We start from the raw sequence: 24691 nt of genomic DNA on the forward strand, positions 1-24691 counted from the left end.
AGAGAGAAGTTTCTTGTTATGGAGGCATATTAGTGACATGAATCTTCTTAGGGATTTTAACATCTGTTGCAACGCTGCTTTCAGGAAGTGATGTAGTTTTTACTTGTCTCAGAACATTTCCCAAAGGAAAACAGTCATGGAGCAGGTCTCCTGTAGGGGCAGAGCGCCCTCTGGCGGTCTTTCTGATAGCACAACGAATACGCGACACGGATCATTTTGAATTCATTTTATTGACATTTGGTCAGTACAAGAAAAATTCCTCCCTGATACTCTGCAAACATGATAAGAGAAACAACATCCTTTAAAACAGTACCTTACTTTATTGACACTGAGGCAAAGAAAATGAGAAATGCAAAATAAGAACATTTACAATTCAATACAGTACAAATCTGTCCATGTTTTTATTTAGCACCTGGAAATTACGGCTGATTTATTCCCTGTCTTGTTTTGCAGGAGCCTCATTACAGAAATTTACAAGTAAATTCAGGAAATTCAAGAACCACGCAGAATAAAAGATTGTTAAAAAAAATATCTTTCATAAATAAAATTATAAAAATATTACTATACAAATATGGTATATAAAAGCTATCTAAAACAGTAAAAGAAAAAAAAAGATGTGATCAGTAAGGGAAAGAGTTTGCCTGTACTTTATTGTTGTTAAACTCTTCTGAATTTTGTAGAAATTCCTTGGTACCTCAGTTCATATGAATCATCAGAGACAAAATGTAACGCGTAACGAAACCAGGGCAATTTAACAGTACACTACTTACATTAAAAGGCTTGTTGCCGTTTCTGAAACCCTTTCTGAAGCAGAACATGTAAAGACAAGCACAAAACAAAGCGGGCGGGAAAAACTCACTGCAACAAAAGAGACAACAAAACAAAGAATGCCGATACCTGAAGGAAGAACCTGCAGATCAGACAGAGTCCACACACACAAGTTGAAGAACACTGAGTCAGACAAAAACAAAAACACAACCTGAGAATGCATGGCTCAGTTATGATAAAGGTGCAGGAAGCAGTCCCTTGAAAGTTTGCATTTTTACAAAGTGGACTTTTTTTTTTCTTCTTTTTTTTCTGAAAAATTTACACCTGAATGAAGGAGATTTACAGTAGACATGGCTTGGTCTTAATGGAATGTGTTTTATCAATACATTTACGAACTTTACATATGTCAGGCTTGTGCGGTTGCTTGCAGTTCAGGAGCAGCAGCAGCAGCGACACAAAAATAAGGGTTTAGACTTGGTTTTGGGTAGACTGCCTGGTAAAGCATCCAGAACTTCTCCGACATGCCGTTTCGAGAGACCCTTCCACTGCAGCAGTTTGGGTATGAGCTCCAGGTCCTCACTGTGGACAGTAAAAGTAAATCCAGGTCATCAGTGACATAGAAGCTGCTTTTCCATTACAAATGTGCTCAAAACGTTGTCGATATTCCGCCAGTGTCGACAAAAACTATTGAGGCGTTTCCACTGAACTAAGATCACACGTGAATAAGTTTGTTCATGAGAAAGATCATTAAAAAAAAATAGGCAGAGCTGTGATTCTCCTGTCGTCTTCTTCCTTTTGCTTTACCTCAGTGGCAACATCCAGTTGTTGATCATGTGACCCGTGTGATGCGAAAGTAGTGTTCATGAAAAAGTTTTTATCAGTTTTTCCAAACTGGTGCGTTTCTAATAAACAAATGTATTTCCGAAATGTCAAGTTGCACAATTATACGGTCAATGGGAACGCAGCTAGAGACACCGTCTTTAAAGCTCAAGTGATCATCAGTCATGATTTCCAAGTTTCTGTCTATCTTTGATTGAGCATGAGAGAGGGATTCAGTTTTCTAATTTTTTTTAATTTTATTTATTTATTTATTTATTTTGTACCCCTCCAGGAGGTCTTTTGTGGGCTCTAGTGTCCCTTATATGATAGTAGGCTGACAGGAAACGAGGAAGGAGAGGGGGGAAGACATGCGGCAAATGTCGTCGGGTCCGGGAGTTGAACCCGCGACAGCCGCATCGAGGACTCAAGGCCTCCAAATATGGGCCGCGCTAACCACTACGCCACCACGGCACGCCCGGGATTCAGTTTTAATGCAGATATTATATTGTACAGTACAGTAGGAATGGCTGGAAAGACAAGCAGTTCAGCTGTAGAGATTTAGTTGGAGGTGAGATGAGCTTTCACTCAAGTCGATATGTCAAAGAGCGAGTCAGAGGTTTAACTGTAGGTCGGACTAGTAAAAAATAATGAATTTTTGCCTTATAATGAATGGGGGGGTTGTTTGTGCTTGGGCTGTTTATAGAGCCAGTAATGAAATCCAAAGGGCAGTACAATATTTTGCAAAAAGTCAATTTACCACAGTATGTCTCTTTAAAGACGGATGAATGAAGGACTGGTACTGAAAAGGTTTCAGACTGAGATGAACTCTATTGCATAACAATCACCCAGTGTTTCTGAACTGGGAACCAGAGCTCCCGTAAACTCCAAGATTATTAGCATTTCATTTTTTTCCTACTGTTTACATATATTGAAAATAAAGGGGGAAAAAAAAAGAACAACTAATCGAATATTGAACGCTAGACTAGCGCAGTCAGAAACCGGTTTACCTCTGCTTCTCAATGTCTTCCTGTTTCAATGCGATGGTGAGCTTGAGTGAGTCGAGGTCTCTGGAGTCCGACACCTCTTGGCTCACCAGTAGCAGGCGATTCCACTGCTGGACGCCAGGAGCCTGGCACGAATTGTACATGTCAGTAATGTATGATCAGACTGAGACTGTCTGCAGTGGCTGGTCCTGAAATGTGTGGACTCACCAGATCTGAGATGGTGTCGTGAAGCTCCTCGGCATCCTCCTTGACTGCTTTACCAACATCAGAACTCCACTGCTTTTTCAGTTTTCGCTGACTTTTTTGGAGGAGATGTTTGAGGTAAGAGTGAGCAACGACCTTATAAACCTCATTCATCACAATCTGGGGGGCAGACAGGGAGAAACAGTGAGATCTTTTACCAAACATCCAGACACAAATCTATTGAAAACTGATTATTTTCTTAGTCTAAATGACATCAACAATAAGCAAGTAGCAATAATATACTTTTTTCGTCAGGAGGAACTTGACAAAAAAGATGGCTTACCGTTTGTTCATCCGAAGCGTAAGGCAGCTTGGGAAAACGTTTCCGCAAAGAGTCAAACAGCTCACAGTGTCTTTCACCACGTTGGCGGAGTGAAAAGCTCCCACATGGCCTGCTGGCCGGTCTGAAATAATCCATCAGGCAGCTCTACAGGGCAGAAAAATGTGTTTTAAATGTAAAATACTTACAGAATGTTTTCCGTGCTCCCATTTCGTTTTTGTGTAGAATAAATGTGGTCAGTGCAAACAGGTACCTCAGCAAGTTCAGCTGCAATTTCCTTTATCAGCTCCAGAGTTAGAGCCTCCAACTTTTCAAGGGTTTTCTTCGTTTCGTCAACAGAGCCTGCTTTAGCGCTTCCTTCAGCCTGGATGTGCTGCCTGGAACCAAGCAAAATAAATCATGTCAAAATCAGGGCATCCCCCTTTTCTTACACAGACCAGTGCACTTCGGCCAATTCATTCATTTTTTAATTTTTTCACTCTCTAACATTAAAATCGCATCAAGCTCGTCATTTTATTAGCCTCAGTTAGAATAACTAAACTCATTTGTAATTGCTGAATACCAGAACAATTGGGGGAGGAAAAAAGTCTTAAAGATTTTTTTTTTCCACACTTTCCAAGTGTGAAATTCTGTTAGAATTGAGATCTGGGCTTTTCCAATTGTCCTTTATCCACTTTGCCACTAATATAGCAGTATGCTGAGGGTCAGTGTTCATTTGGAAGACAGATTTGTGCCTGAGCTTTAACTTTTCCTCTCTTATGTCTTGCGATGATTTTGTCCAGTGCATCAGAAATTCGTGCACTTTTTAGTTTTGCTTGAGGAATATTCTTATGAAAGTATCTCTATTCTCACTGGAGTAAAGTGTCTGGTTACACTAACCACTGTGGGCAACTTCTCTAAAAGAAGAACCCACATGTTTCAACCAAAAGTGCAGCAGACACACAGCTACTGTTTATGTTCAAATGAGAAGTCTTGTTTGAGTAACAAGTTTTCTTATTCTGATGTTAGTTTCTATCTGCTAAAGCTGCTGAGACGTTTGCAGGTCAAACACAGCAACAAAAAGAAACAGGAATTCTTATATTTTGTCACTGTGAGAACTTTACCCTGCCCCACCATGTATATGTACTAGCTACTGTATTTAATAAGCTTTATATTGAATAAAACCTATTGGAGTACAAGTTTTGAGTACAAATGGGCCTTCATTCAACTTAAATATTGTGAATTAACCTTACGAAGCTTGTGAAGCCGTAACCTCGTTCCAAATTGTTTAGAGGCAGAGTGTTATTTTTGGAATTTTATAAATGGAAATACATTTCAGTAATCTTGGCTGTCATACAACAGGAGAAAAAAAAAAGTTTAGTTTGAAAAAAAAACAAGTCCTGAAACACCCACCTTAGCTCTTTACACGTTTTCAGAGTCTTCAGGAAAACCCAGATGGTTTCTGGGTTTTCCCTCCGTGCTTCAGCTTTTTTACGCAGTACCTCGTCTTGCTCCGAGACGTACCTACAACAAAGAAAATTATGCAGCATTGACAATTCACTCGCTTTTCAAATGATAATAACGCCATTCTGATTTCAGTGTAAACTCAGAGCATATGGTTTCTGAGGCAAACTGTTTTATTTCTAGAAGCCATTAAATTAACAATCTGTTTTAGAATTCAAAACTGTCTCACCTTTCCACAAAACTCTGCAGCTCTTGAAAGCAAACCTTCTTCACCTCGGTACTCAGTAATTGCTTCTCCTGTACTAGTTTGGGCATTGCATTAACACACTGAAAGAGAGAGAGAAGAAAAAGAAAGCCCCATTATTTGAAAGATAAATGTCACATAAATGATAAATTTCATTTACTTAGTACCTCGAAAAAGTATTCACTAGGGTTTATCGCAATGACTTCTAGGACAATTTATTGTACAGCAAGATTTATCGTGACAGGGCTTGAATTCACACCCTCCAATCATTTGTTATGGTGCAATCATAGAATCTATCTACCTACCTACCAACCAACCAACCAACCAACCAACCAACCATACATCCGTCCAGTATCTTCCTCTTAACTGAGATTGGGTCGCCAGGGCAACATCTCCAGACATCTCTCTCTCTAGTGACACCCTCCAGCTCATTTTGGGGGATCACAGACTGCTCCCAGGAGTATGAAGGAAGCTCATTTTGACTGTTTGCAACTATATCATCCTATCATTAACTATTTGTCATGAGTCAGGATGGAAAGCTGTTGATTTGACCAGCAAGTCAACAGCCTTCCTTAAAACCTAAAGACTTAGAAACTGCTCTACTTGAGACAGAGGCCAGCTCCCTCCTCAGAGGTTCCTAAATCCTCTCCGCAACCAGGCTTTGAGATCTGGTCCATGAACACCACAAACAGGATCGTGATGAGGGACAGCGCTGGGAACAAACCCCCCACTTTGTCCTGAAAAAGCACAGCTCTTTCATTTGGCATACAAAAATGAGAAAGTCCTTAAAAGCAGCCCAGACACATCATATCTTCACAATACGAAACCGTCATAAGCCTTATAAATTCATGAATCACAAAACTGGCCTGTAGAATAAAATTAAGGTTTGTGGTAATAATGTAAGATAAATTGGAAAAAGTCAATTGGAGCATGAATAGTTTTAGAAGGTACAGTAATCATGCTACCGAAAGACAAGCATTGCGACAGTTATGTCACATAAATACACAGGCTTGTCTTACCTGAATAACGTCCACATAAAGTTGAGCGTAGGTCTCTTCACTGTAATCCATTTGTGTTCGATCAGCATCCAGGATTTTTCCCAGGGAATCTCTGACTTCCACCTGCAGACGTACACAATCATGAAACTAAGTGACTAATAGAAGCTGGTGATTATGAGGTTTTGATACAGTGTAAGGACCATTTTGTGCGTGTGAACCAGTTTTCCTGTCCTTGTTGGGACCTATTTCTGTCTACATCACAGGTGTCAAACTCCAGTCCTCAAGGGCCGGTGTCCTGCAACTTTTAGTTGTGCCTTTGCTGCACCACACCTGAATGGAATAATTAGGTCATTAGCAAGGCTCTGGAGAACTGATCTACACAAGGAGGAGGTCATTTAGCCATTTCATTCCAGTGTTTTGTACCTGTGGCACTTATAAAAACTGCAGGACACCGGCCCTTGAGGACTGGAGTTTGACACCCCTGGTCTACATTGTGGGGTTGTGGGGACCACTGCTTCTTGTGGAGACAAATCGTGGTCCCCATGATGAGAAAGGCTGCTTTGGGGTTAGAGGTTAGGTATGTGATGGTTAGGGGTAGGGTAAGGGTTAGGCTGTAGAAAATGAATGGCAGTCAACACAAAGTCCCCACAAGACACAAAAACACGACTGTGTGTATGCGTGTGTGTGTGCAAGTAACATTTCGCTGATTGATTCCTACCTTTACTATTTCCAGCAGTTTGTCCTCTGCTTTTGATTCCCATTCATCCAGCAGACCAAGGTCGGAGTGATCCAGTTGATCCTTCCTACGAAAGAACCAAAACAACTGGGCTGCAACATGTGTATATCTAAAAAAAGCTTCGGAAATACATTTACATAAAAATACAACAGTGATTCACAAATCATTTATTGAAAGTGTCTATATGTTCACATAATCCTTGCTATACTGAGTGATTTCACAACTATCAGGTCAGGATCTCGTGCGGGCGTGTAAACCCGAGCCGAGTCGACACACCTTTTTGCATTCGCATGCAGCCTTTGAAGTCCTGCGCGATAAACCCGCGATTTGATCTGGGCGGAACCAGGAAAGACAAAGGTAGAAAGGAAGCCTTACAGTTACTTCTGCAAATAGTTTTGTTAACGCGCAGGTTTACATAACCAGCATGATCAAATAAACAAGATACGGTGTGTTAGTTCCTAATGACGTAGCATTTGTTGTCAGATTCAATTTGTTTGTCTATCTTTCCCATTCGCCTGATAGCGAACAAATGCTCCAGGGTGTGTGCTAGAAACAGTAGTACAGATTTGAAAAACCCCTTTAGCCATGGATTTATTTTTACTGTGGAAAATTTCCTAGTTCTATAGAAAAACTATAGTATGAAGATGGACGCCCAGCTGGTAAAGTCACAGTGAACGTTTGAATTAAGCCCCAGTCTGTTATTTCTAAAGAACAACATTGATCTTTAGATCGGACCTTTGTTTTATTAACATACAGATGAATATGAATCTCCATGAAGTCATTGTAACTGTGAAATATTGCCTTTTTCTGCACAAACGTTGTGGTCACATTTTGTTTAAGTTCTGTTTTTGAGCAAGTAAAAGATGACGGGACAGTCAGCTATGTGAGCCATGCTAGGTCACTTATTAGTGTTCAAAAGAGTCCTGGGACAAAAAAAAAAAAAGAACATAAGAAATGGTTCAAATTGTTGTCAAAACAAAAAGTGGAGAAAAAAAATCAACACAATATAAGAAGTTGAAAATATTTTTAGAAAGTATTTTTTCTCAACAACAGGTAGATTTGTTAATTTTTGGAAATTGTTTCCTGATTTTTTATTTATTTTTTTTTTACTTGAAACCATTGTCAACGCATAAATTGAAGCACAAGGTTTTATATTAAAGATGGTTTTAAACAAAGACTCTTTGTGCTGGGTGACATATATTTTGCCTGAGGAGAAAAGGGTGCGTCAGAATCCAGTGTTGTTTGAGTTTTCGGTATTTGCATTTTGATCATTTGTTTGTGTTCTGCCTTTGTCACGCTTTGTTTCCTGTTTCTGCCTCCTTTGCTCTGTTGCTGCCGTTTATCTACTTGTGTTATATGTCACCGGGTTAGTTGGTTCTTTTGTATTTAGGTTCTTCTTTATCACTGCTAGATTTGTTTACTCCCTTCCCCGCTCATCTTGAGGCACAAGTTGTTTGACACAGTTATTTTTTACAGTGTAACGGTGCATGAGCGCACGGATACGTACCTCTGTGAGACCCAGTTCGTCAGGATTGCCCAGCTCTTGGTGGTGCTGATGTCCCGGAGCAGAGCGTCAACGTGATCACGTATCTGACAGAGGAAGTCGGCTCCGGTTGTGGCGTGATTATTTTGGACTATTTCATCTACAGCTTCCAGATGCTGATCCAGATGTTTTCCCAGGTCTGCCGGAGGTTCTGGGAAGCTCAGACGCTCGGATCTCTGTGTACACCGATCACCGCTCCTCTCAGCGTGACTGTCTGAGGCGTCATCAGAGCACACTGAACGAAGCTCCTGTGAGAGCAGTCCTATCTCAGGTTCAGGACCTGAAAGTTCAGAAAAGATTCTTAAGAATGGACAATTATTGTCAGCACTACATCTCTCTCTCTCTCTCTCTCTTTCTGTGTCTTTTTGAAGTTGCCTCAGTTAAAACATCTGAAAATAATCACAACTATTAACTTTCACCCATGCCATGTTACAGTAACACAGTTCTGTGTTTTATAGCTGCGTTTTTTGCCGTTCTGTCTGAAAAACAGCGTCTTCAGTCAGAGGCTTCGTCAAATGTGCCGTAACACAGAGAGCTCATCCTAACAAAGGAGATCATTCTTGCCCACAGCCGTCGCCATCTATGATGGCTCCTTGAAGAATTTTGTATTAATATGAGTTACAGCAAAATGCAATATTCCCTTTGGATCAGTAAAGTATTTTTGAATTTGAATTTGAAAATTCCAGTGGAAAACATCAACTTTTGTGGCTGTAATGTGATGGAAAGTAAAAAAAATAACAAAAAACAACAATCCTACAGGATCTTTGAACCCAAAAACTTTAGATGATCAGATGTAACAGGAGAAACCTGTCGAAAGTTTGACAGCAATTTTAGGGAGTGTTTACATGAAGCCAGTAATCTTCTGTTTCGGGAGATCGCCGTGTCAATTCCTGTTGGAAACTAGAAACTAACGTTTTGGTTGAGTAAGACGTATTTTAAAACTAAACCTACCAGGGACATGAATACCTTTAGACTTAATTATAGTATTATAAACAACATTCTCCGTGGAATGGTTCCAAATATACCGCAGTCACTCAAGCCTAGCAGGTTTTAAAACACTTTTTTCAATGTTTACTTATCACTTCAGTCAGAGAAAGCAGAATTATTGTTGATCATGCAATAGGAATTTCATCACCACTCAGCATGAATAATAAATCCTTTATCTCCTCCAGTTTGCACATTTCACAGTGGATCTCAAGCGTTTACTCTATTTAATAGAATGTTACGGGTTTTTTTTTGTTTTTTTTCAAAAGTCATTTCAAAACCTTTTCATCACAACATGTAACATTTATCCTTCTTACTTTCACCTTTTAGCATACCACTTTTGTTCATTAATCAGGGTTTTAAATGTGTGTGTGTTGTTTTTTTAAAATATGCCAACAGTGGAACTGAGATTCAGCTAAAGAGGAAACAAATCGTTTCGAGGACAAAAAGTTGTGCCTTACACTCTGTGGGCTTGTTAAAACACGCCCGCTCTTTCTGCCAAGTTCTTCAGCTCTCTCAGACGATAAGAGAGGGGAATATTTTATTTACTGTTTGGGTGCACCGAAACCCTTCTGGCCGATCTGACTGATCTTTTGATCTGTCGACGCCGATTTTGGCCGATACCAAGTGTTTTGTCTGAAATGTTGCTCAATATAGCAAGACAGTTGTTGAGTTGGTCAACAGTGGGGTCACTGTTGTTAATTGTATATGTGCAGACATAAATCTGTCAGTGAACCCTTTCTCACCAGAGAGTAAAGGAGGACAGTGGTAGATTCTTACACATTTACCGAGCTAGATGAGACCCTTTGGATAAGATCAGCTTCATATGTAAACATCGGTCGATCACAGATCTCCCAAAATTAAGGAAATTGGCACCGATAAATCGGTGCACCCCTAATTTATTACTATTCATTTATTTCGAACATGATGGAAGTATAAAATCGACAAGGAATGCAAAAGACACATATATTTGTACCACAATAATCTTCATATATATATATGTCTACATTTGCGCAATAAGATCATTTTGATCCAAGTTATTGCCAAAGGATTCAAGAAAGTCATAAAATATCTAATCAGATTCTAATCAGATTCTCTAAATTAGCTGTTAATTTAAAATTATGCGGATTGTTGCAACTCAAGCACCTTATATCACCATGTCTCTTTACAGAATATAGATGAAACACATACATGTAGTTTTGAACAGATTTGGCAACGTCTCCTTTTACATCACAATATGCTAAGCAGTATGGTGTGTGGATAAAGATATGATATATTTTTGCCTTTTCAAGTCACTTCAATTCAGTTTATTTACGTAGCGCCAAATCACAACAAATGCCTCAGTTCAGTCACGCATACGTCACAATTGACTTTAAAACTCTAATATATGAGATATATTCAATCTGACAAATGAACACTTAAAGTTGAAGCCTGTGTGTCTCTTGCTGTTCTTCTTAAATACATTTTAGAGTACGTAACAAGTACACTTAACAAGTACACTTCTTAAGTCTACTTCCAATCAAACCCTAAAGGAGCCTAACTTGACAATCAACAATAGCTTTGACTGTGTGCAGCGTTGTTATGAACGATAATGATAATAATTCTCACTCACCGTCATAGTCGTTGTTGTTCTCCATCAACGGCTTGGTGCTGTCCATCCTTTGCACCTTTTTCGACATCTTGTCCCAAAGCTTTTTCATTTTTATTTTATTTTATTTATTTATTTTTTTTTAGGTTTAAATGGTTTCCCAGTCTCAGTCCCAGGATGACTTCCTGTGAGCTCGTGCGCCGGGTTGCTGTGAGGCGGCTCCTCTGTCAGCCTCTATAAACTCCCAGAGTGGGCGGGGATTTTTCCACTGCGGATCCCAACAGCAACCGTGTTACTTTCGCTTTCTACTCCTTTGAAGCTGTTACAGAGTGGAATAAGATCCCGGGACTGCTGTTGGTAAAGTGCCCACGAAGATTATTTCCCACTTTCCCTACTTTGTGTTTGGCGTTTCATCAGCATGCCATGACTCTACGGTATGAGACAGAGAGCACTGGGTTGCAAAAATGAATATTTTTTTTGGAATTTATCTATGTTGTTTTTTTTTTTTTAAATGAATCCACTGAATCCAAAAATGACATCAATTTTTTTCCCAATCAGGTCAGGTTCTTATTCTAATTTGATTTGGAGGAATCTGATCTTCTGACTAAATTGATAACATTTCTGTGACATTATCGGTTCATTTCCGTTCATATTTCCCATCCAAAAAAGGTTTTAGGAGGAAAAAAAAAAAAGTTTTCTAACAGAGTGTATTAATAAAACGTTACAAACTTGGATTTCTATAAATTGAATAATAAACACTAATAAGGGTAAATTCATGTGTCAGAACATTTTGTTTTCGTTGTATAAAATTCTCCGTCTCTTTTTCGTCCTGGTGGACATTGTCAGTTGTTCAGTTGTTTGCCTTAAGACATGAAAACAATATCTCCACAAATTATACCCACACACACACACACACAGCCCATAAGTAAACCCAATCTGCTCTAATCAGGCTCAAAGTGTTCACACCCTCCTCAAACCCAATCAGATTTGGTCACGGTCTCTCTGAGTCAATCATTAATTTCAGGTGTTTTCCCAAAGATAAGCTCCAGCTTACTCCATGCACCTCCTTTTACGTTAGCTCATTAAAATGGAAAGATCAGCATTTTTTACCTGATTGCGTAATAAACTTTCCCCGTGGAATAAAATAGCACGTTGTTCATCCGTTGTTTGTTTTTTTGAAAACCTCTCCCTGGGGTCAGGGCAAGCTTGTGCGGGTGAATCAAAGATTACATGCAACATTTATGATCTCTTTGGATCAAAAACACCCTGCTGGGTGAGATTGTAAGAGTAAAATTAACGAGGGATATTCCGGCCCTGCTTGTGGGAGGGAGGAATAGTCCCTTCAATTTCACCAGAACAGAAATACTTGTGTTGAGGCGGTAACCTGTTTTACAACTCGACTGCTTGAGGTAAACGTTGGTGAAGCATGAATGCTATGTGGTGGGCTTCATTTATATTCATCATTATATATTTGCAGTTTAATCATAGACAGTTTCGTGTAAGCAGAGTCTCCCAGCTACTGCTAGAAAAAAAAATCAGGAAATAGACCTGGAAAAAAATAAGAGCTCTAGAAAAACATCTTCTTCAAGGTTTATTCTTTCGACTGTTTCATTTTGAAGTTTCATTTCAGAGACAGAAGGCAACCATAACCCTGATGAAGTCACCTGATTTTTGACCAATCAGACGTTTTCTATTAAGTAGCAGTTTTGGTATCTTCAGCTCATGTTTAATAAATCATCAAAACAGATCAATGATATTACCAATAAGTTAATGCTTTATTTTAATTTGTTCCAATATACTCATTTAAGTTCAAATAAGGCATCAATATTGTGATTCTCTAAATAAAAATGTTTTAATAAGACAAACTGAGAAGATAGATCTCCATAAAAGGAAAAGAATTTGCCCTTCAGGTATTTAATAGATATAACACTAACAACTTCTATTAGAGAGACAGCGTGCTCAAATCGTGGCAGCCGCTGGCAGCTGCTATACAGCTCAGTTGTGGCAGCCGTGGATCTTAGTGGCAGGTGTAAGCGACGCTGTGTCAGCTGCCACAAAAGCCAAAACCTGACTCTGCTAAGCTGTGTCTGCTTCTGGCAGCTGCCACCAGTTCTAATCCTGGCCTGCAGCTCATATGTTCTCCCTATGGCTCTCTGCAGTTACTCAGGCTTCCTCTAACTATCCAAAAACATAGTAAGAAAACGTTATTATGAAGTTCATTGGTCTCTCTAAATAGCCCTTGTGTGTGTGGGTGTGTGTGTTTGTTTGTAATACCTTGTGGGAACCGTTTTCCTGACATATACTACGTTGTGGGGACTCACCGCCCCTTTTGGAAACCGAAGCCTGGTACCCAAAGGGGAAACACTGTTTTTTTGGGTCAGATTTAGGACTAAGGCGTAAAATGAGTTTTGGTTAGGATAAGGGTAAGGTTTAGGTTGTAGAAATTAATGGAAGTCAATGTAAAGTCCCCACAAAGATAGCCACGCAAACATGTGTGTGTGTATGTGTATGTGAGATTGTTGGTACTTTCCCTCTTTATGCTGCCCTTTGGAGTGGTGACCTGTCCACAGTCTACCTCTTGTCCAATCATTGCATGAAACACCAGGCCCCCAAAACCTTTCAAGGCTGAGCAGGTATAAAAACAGTGCAGAAGCATAATTTAATTGTCTTTATCAATTGCAACAAATATAATTAAGTGGATTGCAAAATTCTTATGAAAAATATTTAAACTCAACAGTTTAGTATGTATTGCTAACCATGGTTGAAGTAGCTCACACTTTCAATAGACCAGGTGACCTCTGGTGCAGACCCGCCTCTGTATGCTAAGCCTCATAGCACAGAGTGTAGCGGTTTAAATAACTAACAATTAAATAGCAATAAACGGCATTTGTAGCTGTTTGGAAATCCCTTCAACTCCAAATACAACTAGATTTTTTTAATAAATGCCTAAATCATAACAGTAAATTCCATTTATTGTCACAATTTTGGTAAATGCATACATGTGTTGAGCTTGCAGATTCAATATTGATCATATATGAATTTTTGAAACACACACAATAAATTCAAAACATGTGTATACTGTGAATATACGTATGTACATATGTGTGTACATATCAGCATGTTGTGTTGTACAAGTATCACAATGTATTGTAAAATGTTAGTGTAGTTTACATCGCATAGCACATAATATATTGTATATCTTACATGGTATGTAACTGATTTTTGAGACATAATGTAGGAAAAAGTCACTATTTACAAAATCTCAATTTGCAGTTGCAGCAAAGCCTGTCACAATAAGCAATTAATTGCATAAATAAAATAAAATAAGCTTGGGGCGTGCCATGGTGGTGTAGCGGTTAGCGCGACCCGTATTTGGAGGCCTTGAGTCCTCGTCGCGGGTTCGACTCCCGGACCCGACGACATTTGCCGCATGTCTTCCCCCCTCTGTTTCCTGTCAGCCTGCTGTCACATAAGGGACACTAGAGCCCACAGAAGACCCCCTGGAGGGATAAAATAAAATAAGATCAATTATCATTCTGATTAATATTTTTTTGAAGGCCAATTTAATTTACAGAGACTTCACAATCCATTGTATTTATAATTTTGGTTGTGTGTGGTTTTCTGTTGCTATTTCATTTATTGTTTGTTGGTTGGTGTGTTTTATTTTTGGAGTGTTGTGTACTTAAAGTTTATTAGTCTTTGATGGAACAAACTTGTAGTATCATGTAATTATGTTAATTGAAAATCTCCTCAAAATGACAATATTTTCTGTGACAATTCATCGTCTAGTAAAATTTGTCATTGTGAGACCTTGTGTGTGAACATGGAGTGAGAGTAAATTAGTTTCGTCTTCTTCCCGCTACTTTTATTGCTAAATGTGTTTGTTTTTGTATAGTGTTACATAAAAATGAACTGGATGACTTAAGAGAAGTTTTGTTCATTCTGTTAGCTTGTTTATTGTGTTTATTCAGTGTCTGTATGTTTTCTATGCTAGTGTTTTTTTTCCTTGCTAGGGGTAAGACCTGCATTTTATACTTTTTATATGTCTCCAAAGAAATAAAGCAATACACCAATTAACCCTAATCTAACATTTAAAAATCCTTGCGTGTTAAATCATTCAATCCCAGAAAAGAAAGCTTCAAACAAACCCTTAGAAGTCCAGAAATAATGTTTTTCATCCCCATGATAAACACAAGATTTGACGACAAATTACAAACAAAAGCACTGCTTGGGAAACACATGGAGGGAAATCCCATCTTTATTGTGGAAGTGAATGAATAAGGCAGATCACAGAAAGCTAAAGGTGTGTTGGTCACATGGACAGGATTTAATAAGGGTGAAAATAAAAATCACAAAAAAAAAGTCACCAAATTCATTTTTCATAACAAAACATGTGACATTAATGTATCCTCTAATGAAAGCTCGCTTACAAGTTAATGCGGATGACTTATAAAAAATATTATACACAAGAATTTTAGAGTTAAGTTCATGAGCAGTTTTGCTACAGCATTAACACTGCGGTGAACTGAGGGAGCTGCTGCCCCCTGGTGGACAGGAATGAAACATGACGCTGAGCCTCATTAACCTAACTCTTCTGCCATTCCTCCTTCTCCCATACGCCCTTTAGGACTTCTTATACTCAATTCTCTCCACCTTAACGTCATCTCCAATCAGCTGATAGACATACGTCACCACTGTAGACGCTTGGATGTCCATTAGTACAAAGGAGGGGATAATGTTTCTGGAACAAAGAGCACAAAATATAGAATGTTACAAGAGAATAAAGGATTAACTGAAGAACTGAAGAAAAAAAAAGGTATACGGGGTTTCCTATTGTTTTCCATTCAAAAGTTCTGGGCTTTTCCAGAATCAAATTTTCCAATACCACAATTTTCTAGATCTAAATATTTAAAGGGGCAGTTTAATGTGTTTTTCAGGCACAGAGTGCAATTTTATAGCACAATTGGGTAACTATGTTATCTTCAGTTGTTTAAAAAAAAAAGCCACATATATTTTATTATTTTGTAATTTAACGCCTTGAAATTGAGAGCCTGTCTCTTTAAAAACTCTTGCTCTATCTTAAACTCCACTTTCAGCTCCTCTATTAACCCTTTAACAGGGTTTTTACCAGCGTTGCTCTGAGAAGAAGCTCCTATAATGAACTCAGCTCAGTTCCACAAGGTGTTTGCTAAATGCTGCTGGCTAGTCTGAAGGAAGGAAGCTGCAGCTCCGAGGAGGAGCTGAACCTTGAAGGCGGGGCTACGTCCACTCAGGCATTTTCCACAGCTGAGTGGTTGCCACAGGAGATTAAAGGATTCCTCAAACATGCATGAAAGACCCAAGGCAACACTCCGGGCATGTTTTTGATGAGGGAATAACATTATAACATGAAGTAAAGCTCAAAAAAGTTGATTTTACATACTTTACATTTAAATATCAATCAATCAATCAATCAAATTTTATTTGTATAGCACATTTCAGCAGTAAGGCATTTCAAAGTGCTTTACATCATTACAAACACAGAAACACAAAGCAATATAGAATCAACAATCAAAACACGACATTAAGTCAAGTTCCATCAATAAATTTGTGATTAATTACATTTGAAATACAATTTTAAACAGGTGGGTTTTTAGTTGAGATTTAAAAGAAGTCAGTGTTTCAGCTGTTTTACAGTTTTCTGGAAGTTTGTTCCAAATTTGTGGTGCATAGATGCTAAATATAAAGTCACCTTTGAAGTCAAAGTCATAATCTGAAATATTTTTGACTTGGTTTCCTTTTTATAGTAATAAGGATAAGAATAAGTATTTTCTAAACCAGAGATTTTCATAGTATGGGCTGAAAACTTTCCACACCAAGTCAATCAAGATCCAATCCACTCCTTATTGTTACAGCACGCTTAGCGAGGGCTCACCTGACCTAGACAGCGCAACTAAAGGTGAATAATAACGACACTTGTTTTATGAAGGAAGACAATAACTCTTCCTGTAAATTCTATCCCCACGTGCTTAACTGAAACAGCACAGAAACCATGTTACAAGCCAAACTATTAAGTTATATCAAAGGAGAGAGAAAGCATGCTAAAGCTAGCCTAGCGCCTCTAAGATGTGCATTTACACAACTCTTTGTTGCTGTATGTGAACTCTTCTAGAATGGTACCCGCACTAACAGAGTTGTTGCTCTGTCTTCAGTGGACATGTTTGTCCAGGAGGAGTGAATGTTGCAAGTTTCCTTCAATAGAAAACTTTTTTTTTTTTTTTTACCAATTTTAATAATAAACTGAGCTTGACTGCCTTGTTTAAAAACTAGGATCAATATGGAATGGATGTAATTGGCCTGTAAACTTTCTGTATGATTGGACTCTTTGTAAAGTTTCTTGATATGACATGTTATGATGAAATATATTACGAATCCTTTTTACCAATAGAGTGCCTAATGACACCTCCAATGTACAATTGGGGGAAAAAATACATTTCCTAAATACTGCTAATTGAATATAGTCTCTTAATGCTACACAGGAAGTTAAGCTCAAACACGCCTACTGTGTTCTGTGCTGCAGTAAATCGGACTTTCAGTCTTTACTTCGATATTTCCTGCTTTAAAACGGACACAGGTTCTCGTCACAGCTACCTTTCCAGTGCGTTGTAGGCCCCGGTAGCAGAGCCGGGGTTGATGTAAAACTTGTTTTCGTTCTCGAAAGCCTCGAACTTGTGCGTGTGTCCCGAGATGAGGATGTCGACATCCAGCTGCCTCTGGAGCAGCGCCAGGCTGGCCATGTCGCCCCAGGGGATGACCTGGTGGCCGTGGATGAGGCCGATCTTGAACTGGCCCACTGTCACCACCTTCTGCTCGGGGTAGTTCAGGTTCTGAGAGGAGGGCAGAAAGAGTTTCGGCTTTAGTGAACACATTAGCTGGAGTGATCTGCTTTCACCAGAGAGAAAACCCTGAATGTAGAGTGAAGAGCTCCTGGTGTTTAGTGGATTGGTACACTGCCTTGCAAAAAAAATCCCTACCCTTTTTTAACTTTTCTACTCTTTAACAACAAATCTCACTATGTTTTATTGTAATGTTGTAAGACAGACTAACACTAAGTGGCACATAATGTAGAGGGGAAAGAAGTTTTTTTTCTATAAATTAATAAAAACATTACTCTGGTATGTAATGTTTCTGGTACACCTAAATTAGGGATCATCTTAATAGCAAATAGTATTTATTTGGGTGCAATTCAATTTCAGTATAAATTCTGTCTTGCTGTTAAAGCATCAGAGGTTTGAGGGGGAAACATCACATAAAGAGAAGAGTTTAAATGACCCTAAACTCAACATCCTCAGTGAGACATGGTGGTGGCAGCATAATGCTGTGGGGATTCTCTTGTAGTGCAGGGACAGAGACGTTTGTCGGATGCAAACTAAAGAAGACAGATTTTGAACCAAGTGTAGTGATTGCTTAGAATTTCCCAGACCCAAATAAATTGATAACTTCTGGTGTGTCAGTAAGTTGTAAGGTCCCACCAAAACTTAGACCAAACCTACACCCTTGGCTAGCGGTGACCGCCACTGGAAATATTGTTCCTCTTTCTCTAAATGCCATTTATTTTTCAACTTAAATACTTTTCCACTGAATGGTGTAATGATTACGGTGGATCTTAATAAGGAGCACAGACCTCGTCAAAGTCTCCCCGCACAATGTGGACATCCCCAGCGAGAGTTTTCAGGTAGTCGTAGCTCTCCTTGGTGCAAAGGTTGCCTGTGCAGAGAATGTGCTGGATCTTCCCCGGGACCAGCAGCTTCTTGAACTTGGCTGGCAACGTGTTGCACCGGTGGGGGATGTGCAGGTCACCTAACACCAAAACCAACTAATGTCGCACAAACACACACAAAAACCAGTTAGTCACCCACGGATGAAGGAAGGTGTCCGAGGACAGAGCCCTGCAGGGTGCCGTAGGTTAACCTGTAGCAGAAAACAATGGATATAAACGCCACAATAACCCTTCTCTATACCCTTATTAGTTGTTAAGATTTTTTTTTACAATAGAATTAGGCAACCTTTTTTTTGTTTCTTGTACTGAAACACCCAGTAATCTATTACAGCTGATTAACACCTCCCTCAAGCCAATCAAACCAGCAACGTTTGTAAGTACAGTTCTGAACATAAAATGTGTCTGAATTCAAACTGGCTTCTAAATGTCATTTCATGAAGAGTTTTTAAAAAGCCAAAAGTTCAAAAAGACCAACAACAACAACAAAAAAGTGAACTGATTACACACAGCTGGACTTCAGACACTCAGCGACAGACTGGAGAGAAGTCTACTGTTACGAAACACAGGAAGTGACACACAAGCATACATGACCAAACTGCATTATGAAGGGATAGTTCAGGATTTTCTCTACGTGAGGTTTGGTTAAAAAGCTTAAAAATGTAAATCTTACCTGCATTAACAGCTCTTGAGATTTTCATTGAGCATAAATCCCTATTTGTTCGTTTTAGAGGTTTGACCAAAGAGGATGTCTCCATCTACCAAGAATTGTTCAATGTCGAAGAAGATGTCAAGTATTTATGATGCTTCTCTGTGCATAACTATCCAATATGAGCATGACAGTTTGAAGCTTCATGAAATATCAAACGCAGAAAAAAATTACAAGACGTTTTTTGATAGTGGGAGTCCACTTTGACCCTGGCTCCTCTAGCCGCTGCCTTCCAGGACCAATTATCTGGCAAAGACCTCAAGAGAGTTACCTAGTACAGGTAAGGTTTTAACTGGGCGACACGTAAACAATCCTAAAATATCCCTCAATACTAACAAAATCCCTACATCCCACTGTAACTGCAACACTGCAGTGGGTAAAAATGTCTCTTCTTAGTTTAGAGCTCATGTGAGTTAAAAAAAAAAAAAAAGTGTACTTATCTACATTAAAAATCTGTTTATTTGGTTAACAGAAAATAAAATCCAGAAATGTGTCACAGGGATGAGTCGTACCATTTAACAGAAGGCTAAAAGGAAAATTTTGGAATGCACCAACAAACTCAATTTTCTAGAATCACTATTTTCTAGAAAACAAAACACACACACACAGTTGAGGATTTTTCTATGGAACTTAACTTCAAATTATTCAAATTTGTGTGAAGGTTAACTAAACGTGAGTCCTTGTCCATCAAGAAATGGATCTGAGTCATCTATACTTATATGGTCTTTCAAACACCTTCACCAGGAGTGGCAACTAATTTGTCCACATCCTTATACTTGGGATAACAACACAGATCAAGCGAATGGCAGCATAAGTTCAATTCATAGCAGCTCTTGAAATAACAGCAGCTCTGCTAAAAAGGGAAAGAAAAAAAAAACGGCAGACCTGCGTAAATTTGCAATCCCATTTTCTTGTTAGTGCCAGGCAGAAGGGTGAGCAGAAAAACAAGGATGCAGCATAAAGCGAGAACACTTACCCGGTGACCAGCCTGGTTGGTGGGAGACAGACAGGTATAAAGAGGTGAAGGGGAGGAAGAGGAGGAGGAGGAGGAGGAGGTGGAGGAGGAAGAGGTGCATGTGTACATGACACAGGATGTGTTCAGAGATTGGGGTGAAAAAAAAATACAAACAGAAAGAAGTTGGGACAAATTAAAAAGTGAATGGATTAAGTTGATTAATTAATGAATCATTCAAAAACAAATAAAGAAAATTACAACAACAACAACAAAAAAAGACAAAGTGGGCAAGACATTTGTTAATGGTTAGTGATCATGCTAATCTGAAAACAACAACGCAGGAACCCGAGTGTCAGCCAGTGCAAAATCAGGTGCCAAAGCAAATCTGACCGCTTCACTGTAATTTAGCACCAACAACAATACAGAGACATTTCAACTGATATCCTAAACCCAGAGCCGGCCCAACGCATAAGAGATTCAAGCTGTTGATGAGGGAACCGAAGCCCAAAATGGACAATGTAAAGCTCCAATTTGTAGTGACGTTTTACAACTTTTACAAATTGCTTTGAAGATGTATAAATAGTAAACCTAAAAGGACTTTTAATTCTTTTACGTGTATAATTTTTATGCAACACATAAACCCTGTTAGAGGTGGTAGTTTTGAATACATCAGCAAATTAAGGAATTACATGATTATCTCTCAGATTTATCTGATTGTTGTTAAACTCAAGAGACCATTAAAGTGCACGCTGGCGTTTGATGCACTTAGAAAAAGTTGAGATTTCTTCCTTTAAAATCAAGTCATAAACAAATTCTATACTTTTATTGATGTATATATTTTTATTGATTCCTGCTTACTATGTCATGCACCACATATTATTATTTATTAATGAATAAAGTCAACGTAATCTGAGCATGTTCCGTAAAATCCATAACACTGAACGCACAATAAGCAGAGCCACAAATCAAGTTTTGCTTAGAGTTCCATACAATCTTGGGCCAGATTTATATAGACTGACAACTACAGGGGTTGGACAATGAAACTGAAACACCTGGTTTTAGACCACAATAACTTATTAGTATGGTGTAGGGCTTCCTTTTGCGGCCAATACAGCGTCAATTCGTCTTGGGAATGACATATACAAGTCCTGCACAGTGGTCAGAGGGATTTTAAGCCATTCTTCTTGCAGGATAGTGGCCAGGTCACGACGTGATGCTGGTGGAGGAAAATGTTTCCTGACTCGCTCCTCCAAAACACCCCAAAGTGGCTCAATAATATTTAGATCTGGTGACTGTGCCGGCCATGGGAGATGTTCAACTTCACTTTCATGTTCATCAAACCAATCTTTCACCAGTCTTGCTGTGTGTATTGGTGCATTGTCATCCTGATACAATGTTTGAACCATTGGATGCACATGGTCCTCCAGAATGGTTCGGTAGTCCTTGGCCGTGACACGCCCATCTAGCACAAGTATGGGGCCAAGGGAATGCCATGATATGGCAGCCCAAACCATCACTGATCCACCCCCATGCTTCACTCTGGGCATGCAACAGTCTGGGTGGTACGCTTCTTTGGGGCTTCTCCACACTGTAACTCTCCCGGATGTGGGGAAAACAGTAAAGGTGGACTCATCAGAGAACAATACATGTTTCACATTGTCCACACCCCAAGATTTGCGCTCCTTGCACCATTGAAACCGACGTTTGGCATTGGCACGAGTGACCAAAGGTTTGGCTATAGCAGCCCGGCGTGTATATTGACCCTGTGGAGCTCCTGATGGACAGTTTTGGTGGAAAAAGGAGAGTTGAGGTGCACATTTAATTCTGCCGTGATTTGGGCAGCCGTGGTTTTATGTGTTTTGGATACAATCCGGGTTAGCACCCGAACATCCCTTTCAGACAGCTTCCTCTTGCGTCCACAGTTAATCCGGTTGGATGTGGTTCATCCTTCTTGGTGGTATGCTGACATTACCCTGGATACCGTGGCTCTTGATACATCACAAAGACTTGCTGTCTTGGTCACAGATGCACCTGCAAGAGGTGCACCAACAATTTGTCCTCTTTTGAACTCTGGTATGTCACCCATAATGTTGTGTGCATTGCAATATTTTGAGCAAAACTTGGCTGTTACCCTGCTAATTGGACCTTCACACTCTGCTCTTATTGGTTCAATATGCAGTTAATGAAGATTGGCCACCAGGCTGGTCTAATTTAGCCATGAAACCTCCCACACTAAAATGAGAGGTGTTTCAGTTTCATTGTCCAACCCCTGTATATCAACCTGAAAAATGATAAGAGACAAATGAATGAATGAATGGGATGAATAAATAACATAATGACAGCAGCTTCCCTTGGAAATGGATCTACTTTGCCAGTCTTAAAAAGAACTAATAAGCAAAGTGTAGCATGAGATGGTATCCAGGAAGCATATTTCATCAGTGCAGTACAAGAAAATGTTTTACAAGATGAAGCTGCCTTTAGCTGGCTAGCCACTGTGGCGCTAATTTGATTGGTAAGTATACAATATATTTTTTAAAAACGTGCTGTCATAACAAAATACTCCAAGAACAAGAATGGCAAACTAAGAAAGAACCGTGCAAAAAAAAAAAAAAAAAAACCCTGTTGCACAGAGGTGAGTGAAACTGTCAAGAGTGTTTTTCTTAAAAACTCAAGGATGTCATGTGATCGTCGATCCATCTTTTGGTCGAGCTAAAGTAGAAGTAACCCACGACTAAACCCTACTACGAGGCTGGGACGCAACGTCGCTTTCTTTATGTCGACAGCTACTTTGCTAATAAGCCAATCGTAGTTAAGGCTCACTACATGCAGGAAATGGTTCTCCTTTCGACATTTCAGACTCACCATCTTGTCTGTTGCTGTTTGCTGCTAGCCCAGTTGAGGAAGCGCCTGCGAACGTAACGGAAGCTAATAGGGTAGACGGAACAAGAGCGTCCAGGAAGGCGATGTGTCGGCCATATTGTGGGTGGCATCAGCACCATTAAAAAAATATATATTTTTTTTAATTTAAAAATTTTAATTTCCACTTAAATAATCTGACGTTTTCAAATTAATCACTGAAATTTTCTATTAAATAAAAAAAAACGTGGAAATGTCTGAGCTGGAAATGTCGAAACTTTTCTGGGAAAAAAAAAAAGAAAATTTTCTACTTCAACCTTTATTTCTAGAAAATTTCTTAGATTAATTTTAAAAATCCTTAGTTTTTCCAGCAATTTTTTAACATCTTAAATTTCAGAGTTTTTTCTTGCAAATGTTTGACTTCTCAAACTCAGAAATTTTCACTTTTTTTCTAGAAACTTTATTAGATATATCTCAAACTTTCTGAGTTCTTGGCAGAAATGGCGGTGATACACCGTCATATTTCGTTAAAATACAAAAAACAGGTTTTCAGGACATTATTTGAAGCGGGTCAAGCAACCCTGTGGTGTGTGAAGTCCCACTGTTAATCCAATGATATTGAGCCACGTCTACCCATACATTTTTTATTTAAATATTTAACGAGTTACGGAGACCCTAGAAGACACATTTAATTTGCAAATACAAATATTTGACTAAATTATCACCGTTATTGGTTGGAAATAGTATTTGTGCGAACCTGCCACTCATAAAATGACAGTGATACTGACGTAGCGCCTGCGAAAGTCACAGATATAACCATGTAGAAGTCGCCTTGATGGGTGCCATTCATTGGAATATAATCTGCCCACGCAGCCGCCATCTTTGTACGGGAGGCCCTCCATGTAGAACCTCAGACAATCGTAACAAAAACTCTCTATAAGAACAATCACACGCTTTCAAACGATTTTAAGTAGCTTTTTAAAATTATTATTATTTTACACACAATGCAAAAAAAAAGCAGAATAGTAAAAAACAAAAGAGCTAATCTAAAAAATAATAATGCAGCCAGTTTTTCCAATTTGAAATTAACTTGAGTATAGTATTTTCTTACATAAATAAAAAAATGCTAACAAATGCTAAGTCTTTCTAAGTAATGCAGTCCACTATATTCTCAAATATGTGTAAGTATGCATCATATTTAGTACATTCTGATTAACAATTTATATATATATATACTGTAGATAGATAGATAGATAGATAGATGTGTGTGTGTGGGGGGGGGGGGTGTATGTAAAAATATGTAATATGTATTTATTTTGGAATGTTTTTCCCCATCCTGTTGGGTCAGTACGTCTACGTTTGACGGTATTTCTCTGCTAGAAGAGCAGTTAGTTTTTTTGTACTGTACTGGTAGTCTTTTGTTGCTCCCGTTAACCCTGTATTCTTTGTTTCCTTCACATGGAAACACTCAGTCTGTAGCAGTAGATGGTTGTCCATCTTGAACCTGGTTGTGGTTTTGTTGGCACATGGTCATACAGACGCATAAAGAGCAGATAAGCTAAACTGTACCTGCACTTCAAAATAGATGGAAATTTGTTGTTACTGACAAGTGCATCTCAATAATACAAGACAAAAATGGAGATGTGAAGTCTGACATTCCTTTCAAATGAGAAACATGTATTACACTGATTCACAATCATCACATTTCTGTTAATTTTTTAAGATTATGGCTTACAGCTGGTAAAAACACAAAATCTGTTTTCTT

General features: G+C 38.9%; 2 protein-coding genes across 3 annotated transcripts; both read right to left on the bottom strand.

The window, feature by feature from the left end:
* Positions 1-211: 211 nt before the first annotated feature.
* Positions 212-10871, bottom strand: LOC114134210 (uncharacterized). The gene is made up of 11 exons (XM_028000630.1): positions 10675-10871; positions 8043-8358; positions 6518-6602; positions 5821-5922; positions 4787-4884; positions 4507-4617; positions 3368-3491; positions 3118-3261; positions 2799-2954; positions 2595-2716; positions 212-1347 (listed from the first exon to the last, which is right to left on the bottom strand). The coding sequence occupies exons 1-11, from the start codon at positions 10760-10762 to the stop codon at positions 1200-1202; spliced, it is 1494 nt and encodes a 497-aa protein (XP_027856431.1). The 5' UTR covers positions 10763-10871; the 3' UTR covers positions 212-1199.
* A 4007-nt stretch (positions 10872-14878) lies between these two features.
* On the bottom strand, positions 14879-23059 carry vps29 (VPS29 retromer complex component). Of its 2 annotated transcripts, XM_028000631.1 has the most exons (5): positions 22933-23048; positions 20092-20103; positions 18314-18505; positions 17281-17516; positions 14879-15391 (listed from the first exon to the last, which is right to left on the bottom strand). In XM_028000631.1, the coding sequence occupies exons 1-5, from the start codon at positions 22933-22935 to the stop codon at positions 15274-15276; spliced, it is 561 nt and encodes a 186-aa protein (XP_027856432.1). In that variant the 5' UTR covers positions 22936-23048; the 3' UTR covers positions 14879-15273. The 2 variants fall into 2 exon arrangements, with proteins under 2 accessions (XP_027856432.1, XP_027856433.1); XM_028000632.1 differs by lacking the exon at positions 20092-20103 and having other exon boundaries at positions 22933-23059.
* Positions 23060-24691: the final 1632 nt, after the last annotated feature.

The sequence above is a fragment of the Xiphophorus couchianus genome, chromosome 19 (genome assembly GCF_001444195.1).
Source record: "Xiphophorus couchianus chromosome 19, X_couchianus-1.0, whole genome shotgun sequence".
NCBI lineage: Eukaryota > Metazoa > Chordata > Actinopteri > Cyprinodontiformes > Poeciliidae > Xiphophorus > Xiphophorus couchianus.

What these genes read in the sequence shown, in the direction of transcription:
- LOC114134210 (XM_028000630.1), bottom strand. Translation starts at nt 10,762, where the DNA reads ATGAAAAAGCTTTGGGACAAGATGTCGAAAAAGGTGCAAAGGATGGAC. An exon ending in ACGCTTCGGATGAACAAACG is followed by an intron (nt 2,955 to 3,117) that starts GTAAGCCATCTT and finishes TCTGCCCCCCAG; the next exon opens with ATTGTGATGAATGAGGTTTA. An exon ending in ACGACACCATCTCAGATCTG is followed by an intron (nt 2,717 to 2,798) that starts GTGAGTCCACAC and finishes AATTCGTGCCAG; the next exon opens with GCTCCTGGCGTCCAGCAGTG.
- vps29 (XM_028000631.1), bottom strand. An exon ending in TGCGGGGAGACTTTGACGAG is followed by an intron (nt 17,517 to 18,313) that starts GTCTGTGCTCCT and finishes CCCTCCTCTCAG; the next exon opens with AACCTGAACTACCCCGAGCA. An exon ending in GCCTACAACGCACTGGAAAG is followed by an intron (nt 15,392 to 17,280) that starts GTAGCTGTGACG and finishes TCTTTGTTCCAG; the next exon opens with AAACATTATCCCCTCCTTTG.